This window comes from Neomonachus schauinslandi, chromosome 1 (genome assembly GCF_002201575.2).
Source record: "Neomonachus schauinslandi chromosome 1, ASM220157v2, whole genome shotgun sequence".
Classification (NCBI taxonomy): Eukaryota; Metazoa; Chordata; class Mammalia; order Carnivora; family Phocidae; genus Neomonachus; species Neomonachus schauinslandi.
Genome location: NC_058403.1, coordinates 140,467,639 through 140,490,307, shown reverse-complemented (window position 1 = coordinate 140,490,307; position 22,669 = coordinate 140,467,639). Strand labels below are relative to the sequence as shown.

Genomic DNA, 22,669 nt, shown 5'->3' with positions numbered 1-22,669 from the left:
CTAAAATTTTTTTCTCTTTTCTCTTTTGAAAATCGCTAATAACAATAAAAGCCATGATGAAATATCAACCTGTACCCATAGTTAAAACTGCACAAAAAGGAAACTCAAAAACTAAAACTGGATCCAATGGACCCTGATCATATACTGAGAGTTAATAAAAAAAGAATACAAATTCTCCTCGACATATACATCATTCTTATGTAAAATTTCCAGTAGGGAGACAATTGAGAACAGAAATAGCCAAACTGCTGTTCAAGGAACTTTTTATGTTGAAAAGTTGCACAACCTGGTGCAACATAGAAGTGTTTTGGGGAGTATCAACAACGACTCTGATTTTCAAAGGGATTTGCCAAAGGGAGAAAGTCTGATGTAATGCTGAGAAACATTACAATCATTAGCAATTTTTCTATTAATAACAGTAAATCCATGTTCAACACTAAACACTTTCTAAGAGCTGAATTTTCCCTAGTGAGAAAAGTTTAATTTCCTCCCTTCAGAAATCTCTGCATGTAGGGACCCTCACACAGAGTGAAAAGCAGTTAACAGGAAATGTAGATTTGGATAATTAAAAGGGCCTTTACTCCACTTCTGGGCTATATCCACATCATAGTTTTAAAGTGCAAAAGAGGAGTGGCAGGTAGAAAATGAAAATGTTCCAAGTCAATAGAGGTGGTTATGCCTCATGACTCATAACAGATGTTAAAAATTTTTTATTTATAAGCATTTTAGAGAGGAGTACAAATATTAACATAAATCAATGGCTTCTTTTTTTTTAAGACATATATTTTTAAAGCCCATCCATTTATGGCCTGAGAAAATCTGTCAGTCTATGCTTCTTTAGAAATGACAGCTGAAAGAAAGCATTTTCTTAAAAAGGTAGAGGATAGGTCCAGTTTCCTATCTGGCATGTAAAGAGCTTAGAAGTCACATTCCATCCTCACAACATATAAAAAGCTAAACAAATTGAAAATCAATAACTCTTCTTAGATCCCTTAGAGAAGTGAGGTCACAGGGCAAACCACTGCCCCCAAATTTGGAGAGACAGGTGAATACAAAGAATCACAACTTAATGGAGCAGAAACCTTCACAGGAACTAGCGCTGGGGTAGGAACACCTGAACTGTAATTGATGAATTGCTGGAGCCTCAATGTGAACAAGCTGAGAGAGAGAAATTCTAGGGGGACCCAGTCATGCAGGAGGCAAGCACACTTTTGTGAGTTTACCTACACGAGCTCTATCAGGTTCTCACGGTGAAGACTGGAGAAAAATACCTTTGTGCTTCCTCAGTGGAGGAAAAAAAAAGTAACCATTTTGAAATATGCCAGGGCATTCAGTTCTTAGCAGTTTGCCCTCAAGATAAACTATTTTACCAGAGCCTCACCTACTGTGGTTTTTTAGAGCCTAACCAATTAGCAGGAAGGGAACAAATCTAAAAAGAATGAGAAGCACTTGTGCAGCTCAAAGCCCAGGACTGAGACCTAAGCATAGAGCTATAGACTGCCCTCCCTAGCCCCACATGCCTTACCACTACACTACTAAAGGCCTATTTACCACAGTTTCTTTTACCTGGTACATCATGTTTGCCTTTCTGCAAAAAATTACGAGGCATACTAAAAGGCAAAAACAATTTGAAGTGACAGAGTAAGCATCAAAAACAGACCTATATATGTCAGAGATGTTGGATGATCAGACTGTGAATTTAAAACAACTATGTTGAATATACTAAGGCTCTAGTGTTAAAAGTAGGCAACATTCAGGAACAAATGGGTACTGGAAGCAGAGAGATGGAAATTTTTTTTTTTTAAGATTTTATTTATTTATTTGAGAGAGAGAGAGAGCTTGAGCACAAGTGGGGTGGGGAGCAGAGGTGGAAAGAGAGGGAGAAGCAGCCTCCCCATTGAACAGGGAGCCCAATGCGGGGCTCTATTTCAGGACCCTGAGACCATGACCCAAGCCAAAGGCAGACGCTTAACTGACTGAGCCACCCAGGTGCCCCAGAGAGATAGAAATTCTAAGAAATAATAATAAAAAAAGAAATGCTGGAGTTTAAAAATGCTGTAACAGAAATGAAAAATACCTTTGATAGTTTCATCAGTAGACCGGACACAGCTGAGGAAAGAATCTGCTTGATGATGTATTAATAGAAACTTCTAAAACTGAAAAGCAAAGAGAAAAAAAGACTGGAAAAAAAGAACAGAATATTCAAGATCTATGGGAAATTCACAAAAGGATAATATATGTGTAATGGAAATACAAGAAGGAGAAGAAATAGACAAAGGAACGGAGAGATATTTGAGGCAATAATGACTGAGACATTCCCCCAAATGAATGTCAGACACCAAATCAAGATCGAGGAAGCCCAGAGAACAATAAGCAGAATAAAAGCTAAAGATAGAAAATCAAAGATAAAGTAAAATTGTTGAAAGAAGCCTGGTGGTAGGAGGTGCCTTATCAATAAAGGAGCAAAGACAAGAATTTCATTCAATTCCACTCAGAAACCATGCAAGCAAGAGGAGAGTGGAGTGAAATAATTAGTGGTAAGAGAAAAAACACCAAATAAAATTCTGTCCTTCAAAAATAAAGGGTTATATACTTGAGAGAATTGGAGAAATTGATTTGTTACCAGTAGACTTACATTGCAAGAAATATTAAAGGAGAAGGAAAATGATGTAGAGCAGAAACTTGGATTGACATAAAGAAAGGAAGAGCATCAGAGAATGGCTAAGTGAAGGTAAAATATAAACTTTAAATTGTCTTATTCTTTAACTGAAACAATTTGTTCAAAATAATAATAGCAACAATATGTTCAACTTAGGAAAACCATTTTCCTAAAACTTTTTTTCCCTAAAAAAAGTTAAAAAGAAAGCATAATTGATATGCTAAGAGAGGAAATAAAATCATATAAAATAATTAAAACCAAAAAGGTGGAGGAAAAAACCCACAAAAAGGTGAGGTGACTAGGTGGCTCAGTCGGTTAAGTATCTGACTCTTGATTTTGGCTCAGGTCATGATCCCTGGGTTGTGATATCAGGCTCCATGCTTAAGATTCTCTCTTTCCCTCTCCCTCTGCCTCTCCACCCCTGTCTCTCTCTCCCCCTCTAAACAAACAAACAAAAACACAAAAGGCAGAAAAAGTGAAAGAAAAAGGAACAAAGAAAAAGGAAAACAGATAGAAAACAGTAACGCATATGGTAGCTATTAATCCAACTCTATCAATAACCACTTTAAATTTCAATGGTCTAAATATACCAATTAAAAAACAAAGACTGTCAGAGTGGAGTGATTATATGCTGTCTAAAAAAAACAAAATAAAACTCAGTTTAAAATATAAAGATACATAGGGGCACCTGGGTGGCTCAGATGGTTGGGCGTCTGCCTTCAGCTCAGGTCATGATCCCAGGATCCTGGGATTGAACCCCACATCGGGCTCCTGGCTCAGCGGGGACCTTGCTTCTCCCCGTCCGTCTCCCCCTGCTCATGCTCTCTCTCTGTATCTCTGTGTCTCAATGAATAAATAAAATCTTAAAAAATATATATATATAAAGACACATAGAGGTTAAAAGTAAAAAGATACAGAAGGATATACCATGTTAACACCAATCAAAATAAAGCTATTTTAATAGGAGTAGCTACATTAATTTCTTTTTTTCACATAAAGAATCATTTTAATAGGTGTGTTAAATATGAAGTTATTGTCAAATATTAAGTTACATCTTACTAAGATATACAATTTCTGCATTTTCTGCTTTGTCATTTGATTTCTTAATGAACAGACCAACAAGAATCTTTGTATTAGGAGTAGCTACATTAATTTCAGACAGAGCTGGCTTCAGAGCAAGGAAAGTTATCAGGGATAAAGAGGAGCATTACCTAATAACAAAGTCATCATTACTCCAGGAAGACATAATGATTATTAATACGAATGTGTCTAACAACAGAGTGTCAAGGCATGTAACACAAAAATTGACAGAACTCAAGGAGAAATAGATGAACTCACTATTATAATTGGAAACTTCAGCAGAAATGAACAGGTCTAGCAAGCAGAAAATCACTAATGACATGAAGTAGTTCCCCTGTATCTGTGGGGGATATGTTCCAAGACCCGCAGTGGATGCCTGAAACCATGGATAGTGATAAACCCCTATATGTACTGTTTTTCCTATACATACATAGTTATGATAAAGTTTAATTTATAAATTAGGCAGAGATTAACAATAACTAATGAAAAGAACAATTATAACAATATACTGTAACAAAAGTTATGTGAATGTGGTCCCTTACTCTCTCAAAATATCTTATTGTACTATACTCATCCTTCTTGTTAAGATGTGACATAAAATGCCTACATGATGAGATGAAGTGAGGCAAATGACACGAGCATTGTGACATAGAATTAGACTACTATTGACCTTCCAACAATCCATCAAAGGAGGATCATCTGCTTCCAGACCATGGCTAACCACGAATAACTGAAGCCATGGAAAGCAAAAGTGCAGATAAAAGGAAACTACTGTAGTTGAACTCAACACCATGAATCAACTGAATATAATCTACATCTATAGACTACTTCATCCAGCAACAGCAGAATATACATTCTTCTCATGCTCACTTGGAACATTTACCAAGATAGACTATGTTCTGGGCCATAAAATATACCCTAACTCATTTTTAAAAATAGATATCATATAATAGTTTGCTCTCAGACCACAGTAGAATTAAACTAGAATTGAAAAACTGAGATAACTAGAAAACCCCCAAATACTTGGAGATTAAACAACGCATTCCAAAATAACATATAGGTCAAAGAAGAAATCTTAAGAGAAAATTTAAAATATTTTGAACTAAATGAAAATGAAAATACAATTTATCAAAATTTGTAAGACACAGTGAAAGCAGTACTTAGAGGGGAATTTATAAATGCAAATATTATGAAAGAACAAAGACCTAAAATCAATAAGCTAAGTTTCCATCTTAGGAAACTAGAAAAGGAAAAGCAAGTTAAATATGAAGTAAACACAAGAAATAAAAATTAGAGCAGAAATCATTAAAATAAAAAACAGGAAATTAATAGAGGAAATAAAACCAAAAACTGTTTCTTTAAAAAGATCAATAAAATCAAGAAGACTCTAGCCAGTCTGAGGAAAAAAGAGAGAAAACTATCAAAAATGAAAGAGAGGGCATCATTACAGATCCCAAGATATTAAAAGGATAATAAGAAATGCTGTGAATAACTATGCCCACAAATCTGATACCCTAGATGAAATGGACCAATTCCTTAAAAGACACAATCTGCCAAAAGTCACACAAGAATAAACAATTTATATCTTTTTATAAAATTGAATCAATATAATAACCTTCCAAAACAGAAAGCATGAAGCCCAGATAGGTTCATTGGTGATTTTTATCAAACATTTAAGGAACAAACTATACCAATTCTCTATAAACTCTTCCAGAAGATAGAAGCAGAGGGAATACTTCCTAATTCATTCACCCAAGCCAGTATACCAAAACCACAAAAAGTACAGGAAAACTACAGACCGATTTCTCTCATGAATATAGATGCAAAAATCCTCAATAAAATATTACAAATTAAATCCAACAATGTATAAAAAGAATTATATACCATAAACAAGTGAGGTTTATCTGAGGTATACAAGGCTGATTCAATATTCAAAATCAATTAATGTAATCTGTGACATCAACAGGTTAAAAAAGTCACATGATCAGATCAATAGATGCACATAAAGCACTTGACAAAATCTAACACCCATTCATGATAAAAACTCTCAGCAAACTAGGAATAGAGGGAAATTTCCTCAATTTGATAAGGAGAATCTACAAAAATCCTACAGCTAACATCAGACTTAATGGTGAGAAACTCAAAGCTTTCCCACTAAGACTAGGAATAAGTCAAAGATGTTCCCACCTCACCACTCTTTAATTTTGTACTGAAACTCCTAGCTAATGCAATAAGAAAAAAAAAGAAAGGAAATGAAAGGTATAGATTGAGAAGAAACAAAACTGTGATGACATGATTATCTATGTAGAAAATCCAAAAAAGAATTAAAAAAATACTCCTGGAACAAATAAGTGATTATAGCAAGGTTGCAGAGCACAAGGTTAACACACAAAAGTCAATCACTTTCCTATTTACCAGCAATGAAAAAGTAGGATTTGAAATTACCATTTACACTAGTACCCCCAAAGTGAAATACTTCAGGAAAATTTAACAAAATATGGGCAAGATTATATGAAGAAAACTACAAAACTCTGATGAACAAAATCAAAGACCTAAACAAATCTGGGTATTTTCCATATTTATGGATGAGAAGATTCAGTATTGTCAAGATGTCAGTTCTTCCCCACTTGATCTATAGATTCAGTGCAATCTCAATGAAAATCCCAACAAGTTATTTTGTGGATATCAACAAACTCAATCTAAAGATCATATGATGAGACAAAGATGCAGAATAGCCAACACAATATTGAAGGACAAAGTCAGAGGACTTGGCCCTACCAGACTTTAATACTTACTCTAAAGCTACAACAATCATGGCAGTGTAATACTGGGAAAAGAATGAAAAAAAAACAGATCAGTGGAACAGAATAGAGAGCTCAGAAACAGACCCAATAAATATAGTCAACTGATATTTTACAAAAGAACAAAGACAATATAATGGAGAAAAGATGGTTTTTCAACAAATGGTGTTGAACAAATAGATATCTACATGTCACAAAAATGGATCTAGATATAGACCTTGCACGTTTCACAAAAATTAACTCAAAATCACATATCTAAATGAAAAATGTAAAACTATAAAACTCCTAGAGGGTAACATAGGAGAAAATGTAGATGACCTAGGGTATGCAGATGACGTTAGATATAGCATCAAAAGCAAGATCCACGAAAGAAATAATAAGCTGGACTTCATTAAAAATAAAATTTCCACTCTGCAAAGAATATTATCATGTGAATGAGAAGATAATCCAGAGTGGGAAAAGGTATTTACAAAATAAATGACAAAGGACTGTTATCTGAAATATACAAAGAACTCTTTTTTTTTTTTGCTTCTCTCTCTTGTTTTTTTTTTTTTTTTCAGATTTTATTTAAATTCTAGTTAGTTAACATACAGTGCAATATTGATGTCAGGAGTAGAATTCAGTGATTCATCATTTACGTACAACACCCAGTGCTCATCATAACAGGTGCCCTCATTAATCCCCATCACCCATCTGCCCATCCCCCACCCACCTCCCTCTATCAACCCTCAGTTTGTTCTCTATCGTTAAGAGTCTCTTATGGTTTGTTTCCCTCCCTCTCTCATTTCCCCCCTCCCATATATTCATCTGTTTTGTTTCTTAAATTCCACATATGATTGAGATCATATGATAGTTGTCTTTCTCTGACTGACTTATTTTGCTTAGCATAACATGCTCTAGTTCCATCCACATCGCTGCAAATAACAGGATTTCATTCTTTTTGATGGCTGAGTAATATTCCCTTGTAGATATACACCACATCTTCTTTAGTCATTCATTAGTAGATGCACATTTGGGCTCTTTCCATAGTTTGGCTATTGTTGGTAATGCTGCTATAAAGATACAAAGAACTCTTAAAACTCAACAATAAGAAAATAAACAATTGAATTAAAAAGCAGGCAGTGAACAGACACCTCTCCAAAGAAGATTTATAGATGGCAAATAAGCATATGAAAGGATGTTCATCATCATACTTCATTAGAGAACTGCAAATGAAAATATCAATGAGGTACCACTGCAGACCTAATAGAATGGCCCAAATCCAGAATACTGACAACACCAAATGTTGACAAGTATGTGGAGCAATAGGAACTGTCATTCATTTCTGGTGGGAATGAAAAAATGATGCAGCTACTTTGGAAGATAGTTTGGCAGTTTCTCATAAAAGTAAACATACCCTTACCATATGAAATGGGTCTGTATTTTTTACATATCATTTACTGACCTTGCAGATTTCAACAATGAAAGAGCTGCATCAAACATAATAGTGTGCCAATTTCTGTAGGGTAGGAAGAATTTAGGCCAAGAAATTACTAGTCTTTATTTCTGGGTTGGAAGAAGACATTTTGGGTTAAAGAAATCCTCAAAGTTGCTGGGATGAAATAAATTGTTTGCCTCTAAGCTACTCACCTTTTGTAAAATATCTGAATAATGGCTAATAACCTCTCAAAGTTACTTTTGGACACAGTAAGAAGCTGAATATGTACTAGAATTCACCCTGGAAGCTAAGGAAGGATTACAGTGCCTATTTTGGAGATAGTAAAGAGTAAGTATGAAGTGAGTGAGCCTATTATGGCAAAGACTGAATTCCTGTGTCTTTGTACCCCTCCATTCTGGCTCCTTTGGGGACAAAAATCTCTTTAGGCATAGAACTCTCTATAATCAGACTGAATTACATCAAATTCTGCATGCAAAAGTCAGCAGGCTTTCAACAAGAAAATGGTCTACTGCAAAACCAATGAGAAAAAACCCCTCTCCATAGTCTCTGGACAAGCAAGAATGCCAAAGGACACAGACATAAATACGCAGCACATACGACAGAGACATAGTTCCATATTTATTGAAAGAGTGTGTCTACTGCTAATGTGAAATGGCTATAATATAACTTTAAAAAATAACTGAGTATATTATTTCAAGACACGAATATTAAAAACACTAAAAAACCCGAAATACTTCAAAGTTTATTTTGGTTACACAAGAAAAACATACACTCCGTGAAAAGAATAAAATTGTATTTGTGACAATACAGTGACTTCAACCTTTACTGATAATAAACAGAGACATTATATTGTCAGCCCAAGGAATAAAATCACATTTACGGTAATAAATGTCTCTTTTCCCAGTCTCAAAGTAAACCAGAGTAATGTGCTTGTCATTCTTTTCCACTCTTTTAAAATCTACTTATTTCCTTTAAAATCTAAACTTAGGTAGCTGGGTTAATATTTAAATTTTTCTCAAATAAAATATTTTCACATCTAGGTTTTAAAAATATATATATATTATATTCCATGAAGAAAAAGATGTCACTCTTAAAATTCAGTCAGCACTAAAAGGCCAGATCCTCCCATAATCTATTTTGAAACTTAAGATGATCATTTTAGTAATTAAGATGATAATTATTATCACTAAGAACATATTTAAGTTTATTGAAAACCATTTTTAAAGATTTTATTTATTTATTTGACACAGAGAGAGAACAAGTAACGGGAGTGGCAGAGGCAGAGGGAGAAGCAGGCTTCCTGCCGAGCAGGGAGCCCAGTGCAGGGCTCGATCCCAGGACCCTGAGATCATGACCTGAGCCAAAGGCAGACACTTAACGACTGACCCACCCAGGCACCCCGAAAATCATTATTTTTATGTGACAACCATATTCAGAATTAAAAATGTGTCCTACCTACTATAATCCCTATGATGAATTCATTTAAAAAGCTATCTATAAACCATAATATTTATGATTCAAGAGCACTTTCTTTGAAAATGACCTGAAATCTTACCATATTTTTTCACCTCATTAAAAAAGTTGAAGATTGTTTTTATCTCTGCCTTGAATTTCTTTAAAAATAAAACATTTTGAAAAATACTTTGTTCTGAAAGAATGCAGCATATGCAAGTGAAAGTTTCACCCCAGAAATATATTTTAAGGCCACAGCTTCTAATTTTGAAATATATACTTTGAAATACACAAGAGAACTTAACGTAGATAGTCTAAAGGTAAAGAAGATGATAGAAGCATTTAAATAGAATGTATGTTTAGTCACTGAAAACAGTTTCAAAGGGGAAAATACATACTATTAATCCATATAAAAATTTTTTTCAGGGGACAACGATATATTATATTCTTATGAAGAGAAAGAGAGATTTTTTTTAAATGTGCAAATGTATTTTGGAAAGCATGCATCTGAATAAATCCTCATTTTGGGGTGGTAAAGAATAATAAAGTTCATATACCCTGTTTGGATAGGCAGCACATTTCCAGTCTTTGCTCATGAGAATATCCATAGAGGAAGTAGGCTTCTTGTAGCGCACTTTTATACCATTTCTTTTTTTTTCTTACATTTTTCTGGCTAAAGAAACACAGAAAAATAATAAGACTCATTTCTAAATATATAATTTTGTTTTAATATCTACTTGATTTAGCTGTTGAGCTGGAATTAATCTGACTTAAGCATTATACCATATATTAGACTTTGGTATATGATTATTATTTTATTATTTTAAAGTATACCAAAGTTGGGGAAATCTTGTACATTAAAAGTCAAAGGATCAGATTCTTGATTCACTTAGATAATATTTTAATATGATTCATCTCACACTTTAAAAACTTACAAAAACTCCACCAAAGTAACAAGTCAGTATTAATATATCTTGTTAGAATAATTTGATTCTCTATTAAGAGCAATGATAGTGAAGTGGTAAAAAGTGAAAAGCCAAATTTCTTATTGTAAGAAAATTAATTCTATTCACATCCAGTTTGGGTATTATGACAGGCAGGTGACATATTCATACAAGTTCCTTAAACTTTTACCCCAATTTCTTCATCTGTAAAATGTGGATAACAGTATATACATCATAAAGTTTCATGAGTATTAAATGAAATAATAGATAGCAGTTTTCTGGCATAGTATGCACTCAATAAATGTTATTCTACTTGAATTCAGTACTTTTTCTACATATAAATTAATTTTAAAAATATTTTGAAAAGAAAAACAAGAGTAAAAGAATCTCTATGTTAAAAATGACAACTGGCTCAATAATTTTTCCAATGTTATCTTAGAATTTGCTTAAAATTAAAAGATTTTATTTTTAAGTAATCTCTATACCCAGTCTGGCTGGGGCTTGAACTTACAACCCCAAGACCAAGAGCTGCATGCTCTACTGACTGAGTGAACCAGGCACCCAGAATTTGCCTAAAAAGTTTTTTATAATGCTTTTAAATGTTACAGTTTATAAAATGCATACCACCATTTTCTTCCTGGAAATTTTACCATCAAAAAGAATACAGGTTTTTGGGCGCCTGGGTGGCTCAGTTGGTTAAGCGACTGCCTTCAGCTCAGGTCATGATCCCAGGGTCCTGGGATGGAGTCCCGCATCGGGCTCCCTGCTCTGCGGGGAACCTACTTCTCCCTCTCCCACTCCCCCTGCTTGTGTTCTCTCTTTCGCTGTGTCTCTCTCTGTCAAATAAATAAATAAAATCTTTAAAAAAAAAAAAAAGAACACAGGTTTTTATTCTATAATCCCGTATTTACCACTTGCATATAATGATCATATCTTTATCTCAGATATAGAATTCACTCTTTATATAGAAATGTAAATCTATGTAACACCTATATTTAGTTCATTCAGAGAATGAAACTGTCTATATATTTATTTATTTTTATTTTTATTTTATTTAAATATTTTATTTATTTGACAGAGAGAAACACAGTGAGAGAGGGAACACAAGCAGGGGGAGTGGGAGAGGGAGAAGCAGGCATCCCGCGGAGCAGGGAGCCCGATGCGGGGCTCAATCCCAGGACCCTGGGATCATAACCTGAGCCGAAGGCAGACACTTAATGACTTAGCCACCCAGGCGCCCCAAAACTGTCTATATATTTAAAGCTCTTTTCAAATTCCACCTTATTCTTGGAATCCCCAAATTAATATAAGCTATCTGTTCCCATTACACTTAATATTTTCTTTTAATCATTTACTACATTCTGACTTGTATTATAATTATTTGTATTCATAACTGCCCCCACCCCACCATAAAAGGAAAGGTCCTGAAGATAGAGGCAATAAATAGTATTTCATCTTTGCGTCCTCCACAGTACCCATTTGCCTAATCTCATTGTGTATCATGTAAGCATTCAGAAAGTGGTTGTTAAATTGCATGTTGTTCTGGACACTGATTTATTTGATATAAAAGCAGTCAAACAAAATATAATCAAACAAAAATCTATTTTTTTAAAATCTACTTTTGTGCACAGAATATTTAAATTTTATTCATTAATTTCATAGAAAAAGATGAAAAGATAGGTAGATACAATTCAAAAAACATGAGAAACTATAAGAATATCTAAGCTAGTATCCGCAGATTTAAGATAATTCTTACCACTTAAATGTTATAATGATGCTAAATAAGAAATTAGTAAAAAATAGCCTAGAAACTGATATGGCACTAAACAATTGAAGTTAAGGAAGTTTCTTCAGAAAAACCAATAGAAGTTTCTTCAGAAAAACCAATACTGTAGACAGCTAAAGTAAACTTTGGTGAGTTTGGGGAACTAAAACACTTTTTAAAAAAATCTGTGTCTGGGATTCTTTGAGAATTTATCAGTAAGTATGTGCCATCTAGTGGTGATACAATTAAACATCTTCAAAGAAAAAAATTAAGACTATAAAGAATTTTGAATTCTGGAATTAGGCTCAGCTATGCATTGTATTTTTCAACTAAAGAAATGATAGGTGCATATCCTAAAGTGTAGACTGTGCCTCCCTACCCATCTCTGGTATTGTTTCTCCCACAGGTACCCATTATTACCAGTTTCTTTTATAGTCTTTCAGAGATGGTTATGCATCTACAAACATTTATATCATTTATATAAATATAGCACATTTTACAGAGTGTTGTGAATAGTTATATATACTTCTGGGTTTTTCAATTTGTCTTGCAGATTGCTTCATTTATTGATTGATTCAACATATTTTAAACCCTTGGGATCTATCATTGAAGAAAAAAAGCTTACATTCATTCTAGGCAGTGTAACAGATAATCGATAATAAGCATAACAAATCAATAAAGCCTACAATATGTTATAAGAGGTTATAAGTTCTATGTAATAAAGAAAAGTTAAGGCTATAAAGTAGTCAGGGTAACTCTCATGAAAAGGTGACATTTGAGCAAAAACCTGAAAGAGGCCAGGGAGTTAGCCACATAGCTATCCCAAGAAAGAGTACTCCAAGCAGAGAAGAAAATACTCTAAGATGGGAGAATACAAGTGTATTTAAGATGTTTGAAGAAGCCAAGCTGGCTGAGGCTGAATGAAGAAGGCAAGTGATAGGGAATGAGGTCACAAAATTAACAGGGGCCAGATCATGGAGGTCCTTTCAGGCCATTGTAGGGAATTTGTCTTTTATTCTGAGTAAAATGGGAGCCATTCCACAGGTCTGAGCAAGAATAACATTTGATTTGATTCAATGTTTTAAAACAATCATTGATTGTTTTGACCAGAATAGACTATACAGGGGCATGCAGATATAAAACGACTAGCTACTGCAATCATCTAGGCAAGAAATTATGGTGGTGTCGACCAGGATAGCAGCAGCCACTGTGGTAAAAAGTGGTAGGATTCTGTACATAATATGAAGGTAGAGCAAAAGGAATTTTTGCTCAACTGAAAACTGGTTGTGAGAGAAAGAGAGGATGACTCTTAAGGCTTTTGGACTGAGCTAGTAGAAGGATAAAATTTGCTGTCTATAGAGAAGAATGCTGTCAAGGAAGTGAGACTTGTGGGGGAAGATCAAGAGTTTCGATATGTTGAGTATGAGATGTCTATTGTGACATCCAAGTGGGGATACCGAGGAGGACTGTGGTAAGGGAATTCAGAAGAGAGAATGGAACTGCAGATAAAATTTAGGAATTCATCCACACACATAGTATTTAAAGCCAAAAAATTGGATGAGATAACTAAAGGAATGAGGAAACAGATGTACATATATCCACACATGTGCTATATATGTACCATTATTTATTTGACAAATGCTCTAATAATGAACATTTAGGTTATTTTTAATACTATGCAATTTGAAACAATGTTGTAATAAAAAAATTTGTCCATATGTCACTTTGCCCATGTGAAAGTGTACTGAGGAATAAATTCCTAGATGTTGAATTTCAAGGTTTGAAGTATGTATATTTTAAATTTTGGAAGTTATTGTGAATTCACTCTTGAATGAGGTGGTCACAATTTACAATGCCATAAACAGTATGTTTCCTCACATCCTGGAAAACACTTCTGTTACCAAACTTTTAGATCTTTGTCAATATTTTAAGGGAAATATGGTATTTCTTTTTTATTATCATTTTCATTTCTTAAATTTAGTAATTATGAGAAATTTTTAATATTTTTCCAGCTTTGAGATATAATTGACATATAACTATGTAAATTTAAGAGCACAACATAATAATTGGATACATGTCATTACCAAAATAGGGTTAGTTACTACCGCCATAAACTCATATAACTTTTGTGTGCGTGTATGTAGTGGGAATATTTAAGATCTACTTTTTTTGCAAGTCTATAATACAGTAATATTAACTTTAGTCTCCATGCTGTACATTAGATCCTGCAACTCATTCATCAATTTTTCACATTTTTAAAAAGCATTTTTCTTTTCTATGGAATGATTGTTCAAGTCCTGTGTTCATATTATATTGGTCTTTTTCTTAATGGTTTATAAGAGAATTTTATAAATTAAAAAAGTAATACTTTGCTACATTTATTGCAAATATCTTCTCCTGTTGACAGTTTATCTTTTAGATATTTGTATTGTCATTTTTGTTTATTTAAATCTTTCATCCTTCTAGCACTAATTTGGATGCGAGGTATGACATATAGCTTCTACTTTATTTTTTTTCCCCAAGTAGCTAGCTATTTGTGCCCATAGAATTTATTAAATAATACAACTTTAATTATTTGAATATAACCTTCACCACTAACTATATTTCCAAGTACTCGGGAGTCTGTTTTTGGAGTTTATATTGTTATCTTTATCTGTTGAATCACTATTAGTACCGAACTGCTTTTTTTTTTTAAAGATTTTTTATTTATTTATTTGACAGAGAGAGACACAGCGAGAGAGGGAACACAAGTAGGGGGAGTGGGAGAGGGAGAAGCAGGCTTCCCTCGGAGAAGGGAGCCCGATGCGGGGCTTGATCCCAGGACCCTGGGATCACGACCTGAGCCGAAGGCATACACTTAACAACTGAGCCACCCAGGCACCGCCCCCCCCCCCCCGCTTTTTTTTTTTTAACCGAACTGCTTTAACTACTGGAACTTTATTGTAATTTTATATTTTATAGGTCTAACTCCCTCTTCTATATTTAATTTTCCTGTGCATTTTAGCACTCATCTTAAGTCCTTTTTAAAAATTGAGATTGCTTTAAAGTTAATTTAGGGAGAATTGACATTGTTCCACATTAAATTTTCTAAACCAAGAAGAGGATTGTATCTTTCCATTTACTTAGGTTTTATTTTCTGCCTCTTAGTAGCCAAGTTTTATTCATATAGCTCTTACACATGCTTCTTAAGCTTATTCCAGTGTATTATATATGTTTTGTTGCTATTATAAATGGGAACTTTTATCCCTTCATATTTTCACACTGGTTACCTCTCTAATTTTATAACTGCCATATAACTGAATTTTCTTATTGTTTATAATAGTTTTTTGATTTGAGTTCCATGGTTTTTCCAGGTAAACAATCATCTACTAATAAAAGTAATTTTGCTCTTTTTCTTTCCTGTATGTGTACTTTTGCTTCTTTCTTTGGCTAACTGCATTAGCAATTCTACCAGGACAATTACATAATAATAGTAACCTTATATACTTTTAAAAACCCAAATTTCCTACCTGAACAACCAATGTCTTCTCTAATTAAAATAAAACTTTCAGTTGAATGAGTTTGTGTACTTTTCAAGACATGCTAAAGTGATTCACAGTTACTTAAATAGAAATCTTCTGCAGAAGCTACCAAAAAAATGTTTATTTGTTATCATCTTCATAAACTAAGCTGTTTAAGACATTATCATGTTTCAACTGGAATATGCCAAGGAAAGGCATATAGTAATTACTAGGGCAAAGTTTGTGAAGGATGAATGAACATCATGCTTGAATGAATTATAGTAATAACATTGTGATTAGGTTCAATTTAAAAATACTATAGTATTGGGATGCCTGGGTGGCTCAGTTGGTTAAGCGACTGCCTTCGGCTCAGGTCATGATCCTGGAGTTCCGGGATCGAGTTCCGCATCGGGCTCCCTGCTCGGCAGGGAGTCTGCTTCTCCCTCTGACCCTCCCCCCCTCATGCTCTCTCTCTATCTCATTCTCTCTCAAATAAATAAATAAAATCTTTAAAAAAAAAATAAAAATAAATAAAAATAAAAAATAAAAATACTATAGTATTTAATGAGATAAATGTTCAACTTGAAGGTTTACATTTTGGACAAAATTCAGCAAAGGATACAATGCTGTCTTGAATAAACCCAAACTAAGGCAAAAACTATTGTCCCCCCCCCCTTTTTTAAGAAATAAAACCTTTTTTTTTAAAAAAAAAATTATCTCTTAAAGGCATGAAAACATTTACATTGACCATTTCCGCCAAAAGTCAAGTAAGATAATTAAGTTTAGATTTAACAAGGAATTGTTCAAAACCAAATGGTATTGAAAATAAGATTCAAACTCAAGCAGAAAATAACTGCCATTCAAACTCACTCTATCAAATGGAATCTGGAGGTTTCTTAACCCTTGACTGAAACCTACTGCAGCTCTTGTGACTTTCCTTGTAACTTTCAGATAATAAAATGCCCCAGAGTTATTTAGTCCCCTGAAATTCAAAAACTAAAATGTCTACTCGCACGTTAGGAGATAAATTCTAAACTCCATCTTAAGTTAGAGCTACTGTCCTCCACAAGCTAGGAGCATACTTCAGGCTCAAGTGGTCCTCCTTTTCCCCTATGTGCTTCTCTCTCTCTCCCCACATCTTCAGGGTTCTCTGGGATTGAAAAGATTCGGTGTGGAGAACGGAAAAGAAATTGCAAAAAAAAAAATGTTTTTGGCTGCTACCACAACAATTTGGGGTTGGTGCTTTCTCATTTTAAAGTGTTTTTTATTATGGGGTGCCTTGTGGGTTTTTGGAGAATGTTTTCTACCAATTAGGAACAGCTCCCTTTGACAGAGGAGGTCTTTCTTTCAACTGGTTGCTTGCAATCTCCCACTCCATTACCAATTTTCTGCATTGTTCTGCCTAGATTGCAAAGGAGCAGAAAGCCATCTTGGGTGGGGACCCTTCTAAAATGACCCCCGATTCTTTTTCCCAGGTTGCCTACATCATTGCTCCCCCAAACCATGGGAATGCTGGCCATTCTCAGTGCCTTTAGCTCTTTTCACTCCCGCCAGACCTGATAACCAGATACTCTCGCTCTGTAGGTTCTTCAGAGGAAAGCTGGATGTCAGTATGCTATGTTGCTCAGGCTTCAGAGTACAACATCAAGCTCTCAAAAAATCCCTCATACAGGAAAATCAGCATCTTTCCTTTTCCCAAGATGGAGAGTGAGGAGGTGTAGGGAAAATGCCACAGAATATCATTATTTTCTCCAAAGAAATTTCTGTATGTTCAACCTCAAACCTTTTATATCCTTGCATAAATTGGGCTAAGGGCTGCCAAGTCAGTTTTGGCCCCTCCTTTGCAACGTTTAATTATTTTTGTCTTCATTTTTTACAGTCTTAAAGACATGCCTTTCAGTAAAACCTGGGTATATCTAATAATGTTAGAACTTTCAAATTATCTCCCACCCCAAAACAAAACAAAACACAGACAAGTTTTCAAATATACTTAAGAAGAAAATTTTAAAGGCAGCTCTTTAGCAAACTTTCAAGGTGCTACAAGCTTATAAAGTCAAGGATAAAGATCAATGATTTCACATGAAATCATAGAAAGGACTGGACATCTTCAAATTCCAGTAAATTCTATGATCCCAAGAAGGAAGACCATGCCCTTCATTATGTTTATAATACTCTGGCAACTTGAGTTTTCTCAATCAGTTTATTACATTTAGGGTGGAGGGGAAATAAGTAATCATCATAGAAAGAGAAAAGTAAGTCATCATAGAAAGAGAAGGAAGACACACAGTCTAAAAATTTGTGTGAATTTATGAATGTAAATAAGATGATTCTTGATAGATGTATTCTTGGTAGATGAATAAGCATGTAAATATTTGGAGTAAAGATGAGGTTTGAGACTACTAATAGATGGTTAGACAGGGAAGATAATACCCTATGTCTGAGAAAATTCCTAGCTGTGTCCAAAACTGAAAAGTTTGTAAACTACTGTCCTATATGATCTTGTTTCAATTGCGTATTATGGGCTGACTGCAAAGGACTTAATATCATTTTTACATTTCCCAGGATTTGAGGAAGAAACTGAATGTCCCATTTTATTGAATAACATTTGTGCTATCACCACATACTAACATGGAGTGGCAAAGTCAAGGAAAATAATATATATGTGTTGGTCCACCCAGTAAGGCCAGAGGAACGAAATCTGCAATCCATCAGAAATTCGTATTTTTGTTGCTTTGTATTTTAAGATTGCTTCTCCACCTCAGAGTTAATCAAGATAACAATAACCTGAAGTTGTAGCAGGATAAATCTTATGCCTCAAACTTGAATGTGTAAGCAGTGTCCCATTACTGATTTCTGCTAAATAAAATACAATGTAACAGCCCGCATCCAACAAGGATAAGAAATTTGATCTCAGTCATTTGAGGGCCCACCCCTTATTTTCCCTAGGTTCATATAAATTGGACAGAAATTAACGATGGCCGAAGAGTGAAGACAGATCATTACTCTACAACCCAGAGTGGTTACATGAATAGCAACATCTCTGTTCCAGTCCCTTGAAGTCAGGCGGTCTAAAGCTTCATGGCCACGCCTAGACAAAAGAAGTTTTTTGGAAGTTGGGAACTTATTGGCATGAGTTCAACCTCCCCGGGTGCACCACACAGTGCTATTCTTCTCTGAAGAACTGCCACTTGTCAGGACACTGACAGACTTTTGTCCTCTTCCAAGTCTGAAAGGATCTCTTCCCTGCTCAGCTGCTCAGCACTCCTGCCTGTCCCTCTCAAAGGCACTGACTTCTCTGTCCCCAGTCCACCCTTCCCACCCTCGAGGAACTCGGGTCCAGAGGACAGGCAAGCTCTGCTTTTGATCTCCACAACAGAAAACTCCCCTGACACATGGGAACACAAGGGGCCTGACTACTTTTTGGAATAAATGAAAAGGGAAAATACAATCAAAACAAGAAATATTATCAACCAACTGCTGGTGTTTGGTTGGCTGGGGACAAGAATTTCCTAGCGAAGGGACTTTGAATATTAGAATAGATAGGCAAGTGGTACTTTCCTCCTCCCTCTTGGCACCTTACTCCCTTACTCGCCCCCCCCCCCCACCTATCGCTTTTCCTTAATTTCCCCCCACAGTACTCCTTGACAACTAACATACCTTATCTTTTTATTATTATTTGTTTGTTTACTATGGGTCTTAACCTACTAATTTAAGACTCATGAGGGCATTTGAATTTTGTTTGTTTTGTTCACATCTAAGCCTAGAAGAGTCGTAAATAATAGAAGCTCAGTAAATATTTATTATTATAATAGAGATCTTTTTGTTCAGGGTGGCATTGGTAAGATCCAGTCAGAAAACTGGAGATGAAAATGAAAGCTCCTGTATTTTAATCCTGAATTATGTGATTAACCCTAGAAGAGTAAAAGAAAAATATATAAAGATGAGGACTATTGGGCATTATGATATGGTGATATTACTTCTAAGATAACACAGAACTTCAGTTTTTGTATAGAAATCAGATCTGTAAAATATTTCATGGGCCACTGATTTATTCCATATTAGTAAGTATATTTTTCCTTAGGAAAAAAAAATGTGTCTAACTTCAAGTACTTTAAATACTATGTAAAAAATAATACCTAATTTTAAAACTAAAGTAATTCAATCAAGTGCTTTTTAATGTGACCTATTTGGGGGATGGTAGAGTCTCACTACAGTCCTGTAGATACAATGGTAGCATCTACAATCCGAAATTATCATTTTGGTTACATCAATATTAAAGTTAACTGCAAAATAAGTACTTATAATTTAGAAAATGTATCTTTTAGACACAATGTTGAGCATATATTAAAGATCTGAAAAACCAAAATCATAGGTACTTAGCCTGCTTTACTGAGCTTCATAAATTCATTGAAATGACTTCAAATATTGACCATTACTTTAAGTTATTTCTTACATAATATGCCTTTAGAAACATGAGGATATAATTCATAGATTTCATAATCTAAAAATATATAAAATAATTTTCCTTTGAAATGCATCTCTACTGAATGTTTGAGGATCAACACTACTGCCTATTCTAAGGTACTCTGCCTGGTGATTTATGTTAATTGCTGCTATTTATACATTCAGACTTGCCATGTAGCTCGCTGACTCTAACCATGCATTGCCCTGATGCATCGTTCTATTTACTATCACACCAAAGCTATTGCTCTTCTCTGTTGGGCAGACTGTTTTCACTTAAAGCAATTCAGTAGAAAGTTAATCACAAGGATATCTTGTCTTCCTTAAATTGGATTTCTGCAACAGCAACCAGTAATCTAGACAGTAAGAACATTCCCGTTCCTTTGATGCTCACTAGAAGATAGTCACATCACACCCATGTGCATCCACACTTCTTGGCTTCCTCTCTTCTCATCTCTCATCCTTAACATAGGATCATATAATCTTCATATAGTCAACTCTGGATTAGACAGTTTACTCCAATTATTGGACACCTGAAGGAAATATTGCTTTCAAAATCTTATTAACTTATTGTTTACTCTAAGTTTCCTGTGGTATACATAAATAGGAATTTTGCTTACTCTAACGCAGCAGGATTTTAAGATCAAAATAACTTATGTCTACTCCCCACACTACTGGAAAGTGTGAACTAGCTAAGCTGACAAAAAAAAAAAAAGTTCTAGTTCTGTTTAGTCTGATCCTTTAAAGGATCTGAGAGATTATGTATTATACCTGAGAGATAATACTGAGAATTAAATGAGTACTAGGGGAGAAATTAGAAAGAAAGAATAAGGAAATTTGAGAGTCCAATTACAGTGTGGTTCCATTACTTGGCTTGAAATATTGGGAATTACCAAAACAGGAACTGAGTATTCCTTGCAAAGCTGGGGGTAGAGGGCAGAGGAGGAAGCCAAGCAGTTTAAAATAGTCCCAATGGAATATCAGAAAAATCACAGGATACCAGATGAACTTTTTATTAACTTAGACTTTAACATATGTTTTACTAAGTAATTTGAATATCTAAGCTCTTTTCCTATTAGGATAGACAACTGTTACATGCTGTGGTGGTGGTTGTTTTTTAAAGAAGTCCCAGTCTGACATTTTAGGTTGGTCTATTATTTAGACTGACATCCTTCTGAAAACAATTTTTATACAACCAATATATTGGTCATTTAGTGTGATGGAACTGAAATCAGATTTTGAGAGGAGAGAAAAAGAAGAGGGCTCCAGCTGTCACAGCAGGGAAAAAATCAACCACCACCAAAGAGAGAAACTATTTAAAGGGACAGGAGAGTCTAACATCATAATTTTGCTGAAGATCTTTCTGGCTTCTTTAGCACCACAAACTCATAAACACACTTATATGTTTCACACACATACATACACACACAAAATGCAACATAATAAAAATATACATTTTCATAAATATTTTCTTTAGGTAATTCCAGTAAACATAGAAAATAGGTATTTATGGTGAGATAATCTGCTATATAGTGGTTCTTGAGATTCACTGAGGAACAATATAGATTCACAGAACATTCCCAAGTAGGTTCAGGAATAAATATAAATACTTGTATATATATGTGCCTATATATACCAGAAATACATACATATATATATGTATATATGCATACAGACATATGTATTCTTTTCCTAGTCTTATTTTTTATTTTTTTAAAATTTTATTATGTTATGTTAGTCACTATACAATACATCATTGGTTTTTGATGTGGTGATCCACGATCCATTGTTTTTGTATAACACCTGTGCTCCATGCAGTACGTGCCCTCTTTAATACCCATCACCGGGCTAACCAATCCTCCCTCTCCCCTCCCCTCTAAAACCCTGTTTGTTTCTCAGGTCCATAGTCTCTCATGGTTCATCTCTCCCTCAATTCCCCCAGCCCATTTTTCCCTTCCTTCTCCTAATGTCCTCCATGCTATTCCTTAGGTTCCACAAATAAGTGAAACCATATGATAATTGACTTTCTCTGCTTGACTTATTTCACTTAGCATAATCTCCTCCAGTCCCATCCATGTTGATGTAAAAGTTGGGTATTCATCCTTTCTGATGGCTGAGTAATATTCCATTGTATATATGGACCACATCTTCTTTATCCATTCATCTGTTGAAGGGCATCTCGGCTCTTTCCACAGTTTGGCTATTGCGGACATTGCTGCTATGAACATTGGGGTGTATATGGCTCTTCTTTTCACTACATCTGTGTCTTTGGGGTAAATACCCAGTAGTGCAATTGCTGGGTCATAGGGTAGCTCTATTTTTAAATTTTTGAGGCACCTCCACACTGTTTTCCAAAGTGGCTGTACCAACTTGCATTCCCACCAACAGTGTAAGAGGGTTCCCCTTTCTCCACAACCTCTCCAACATTTGTTGTTTCTTTCCCTGTCCATTTTTGCCATTCTAACTGGTGTAAGGTGGTATCTCAATGTGGTTTTGATTTGGATTTCCCTGATGGCTAATGATGATGAACATTTTTTCATGTGTCTGTTAGCCATTTGTATGTCTTCTT

At 34.7% G+C, this 22,669-nt stretch overlaps 1 protein-coding gene across 1 annotated transcript in view; it reads right to left on the bottom strand.

The window, feature by feature from the left end:
* ZCWPW2 (zinc finger CW-type and PWWP domain containing 2) overlaps positions 1-22,669 on the bottom strand; it is a 129,802-nt gene that overhangs the window by 34,419 nt on the left and 72,714 nt on the right. Inside the window, 2 exon segments of the mRNA XM_021678832.1 lie at positions 9,988-10,087; positions 10,089-10,103. Coding sequence (XP_021534507.1) covers positions 9,988-10,087; positions 10,089-10,103 — 115 coding nt within the window.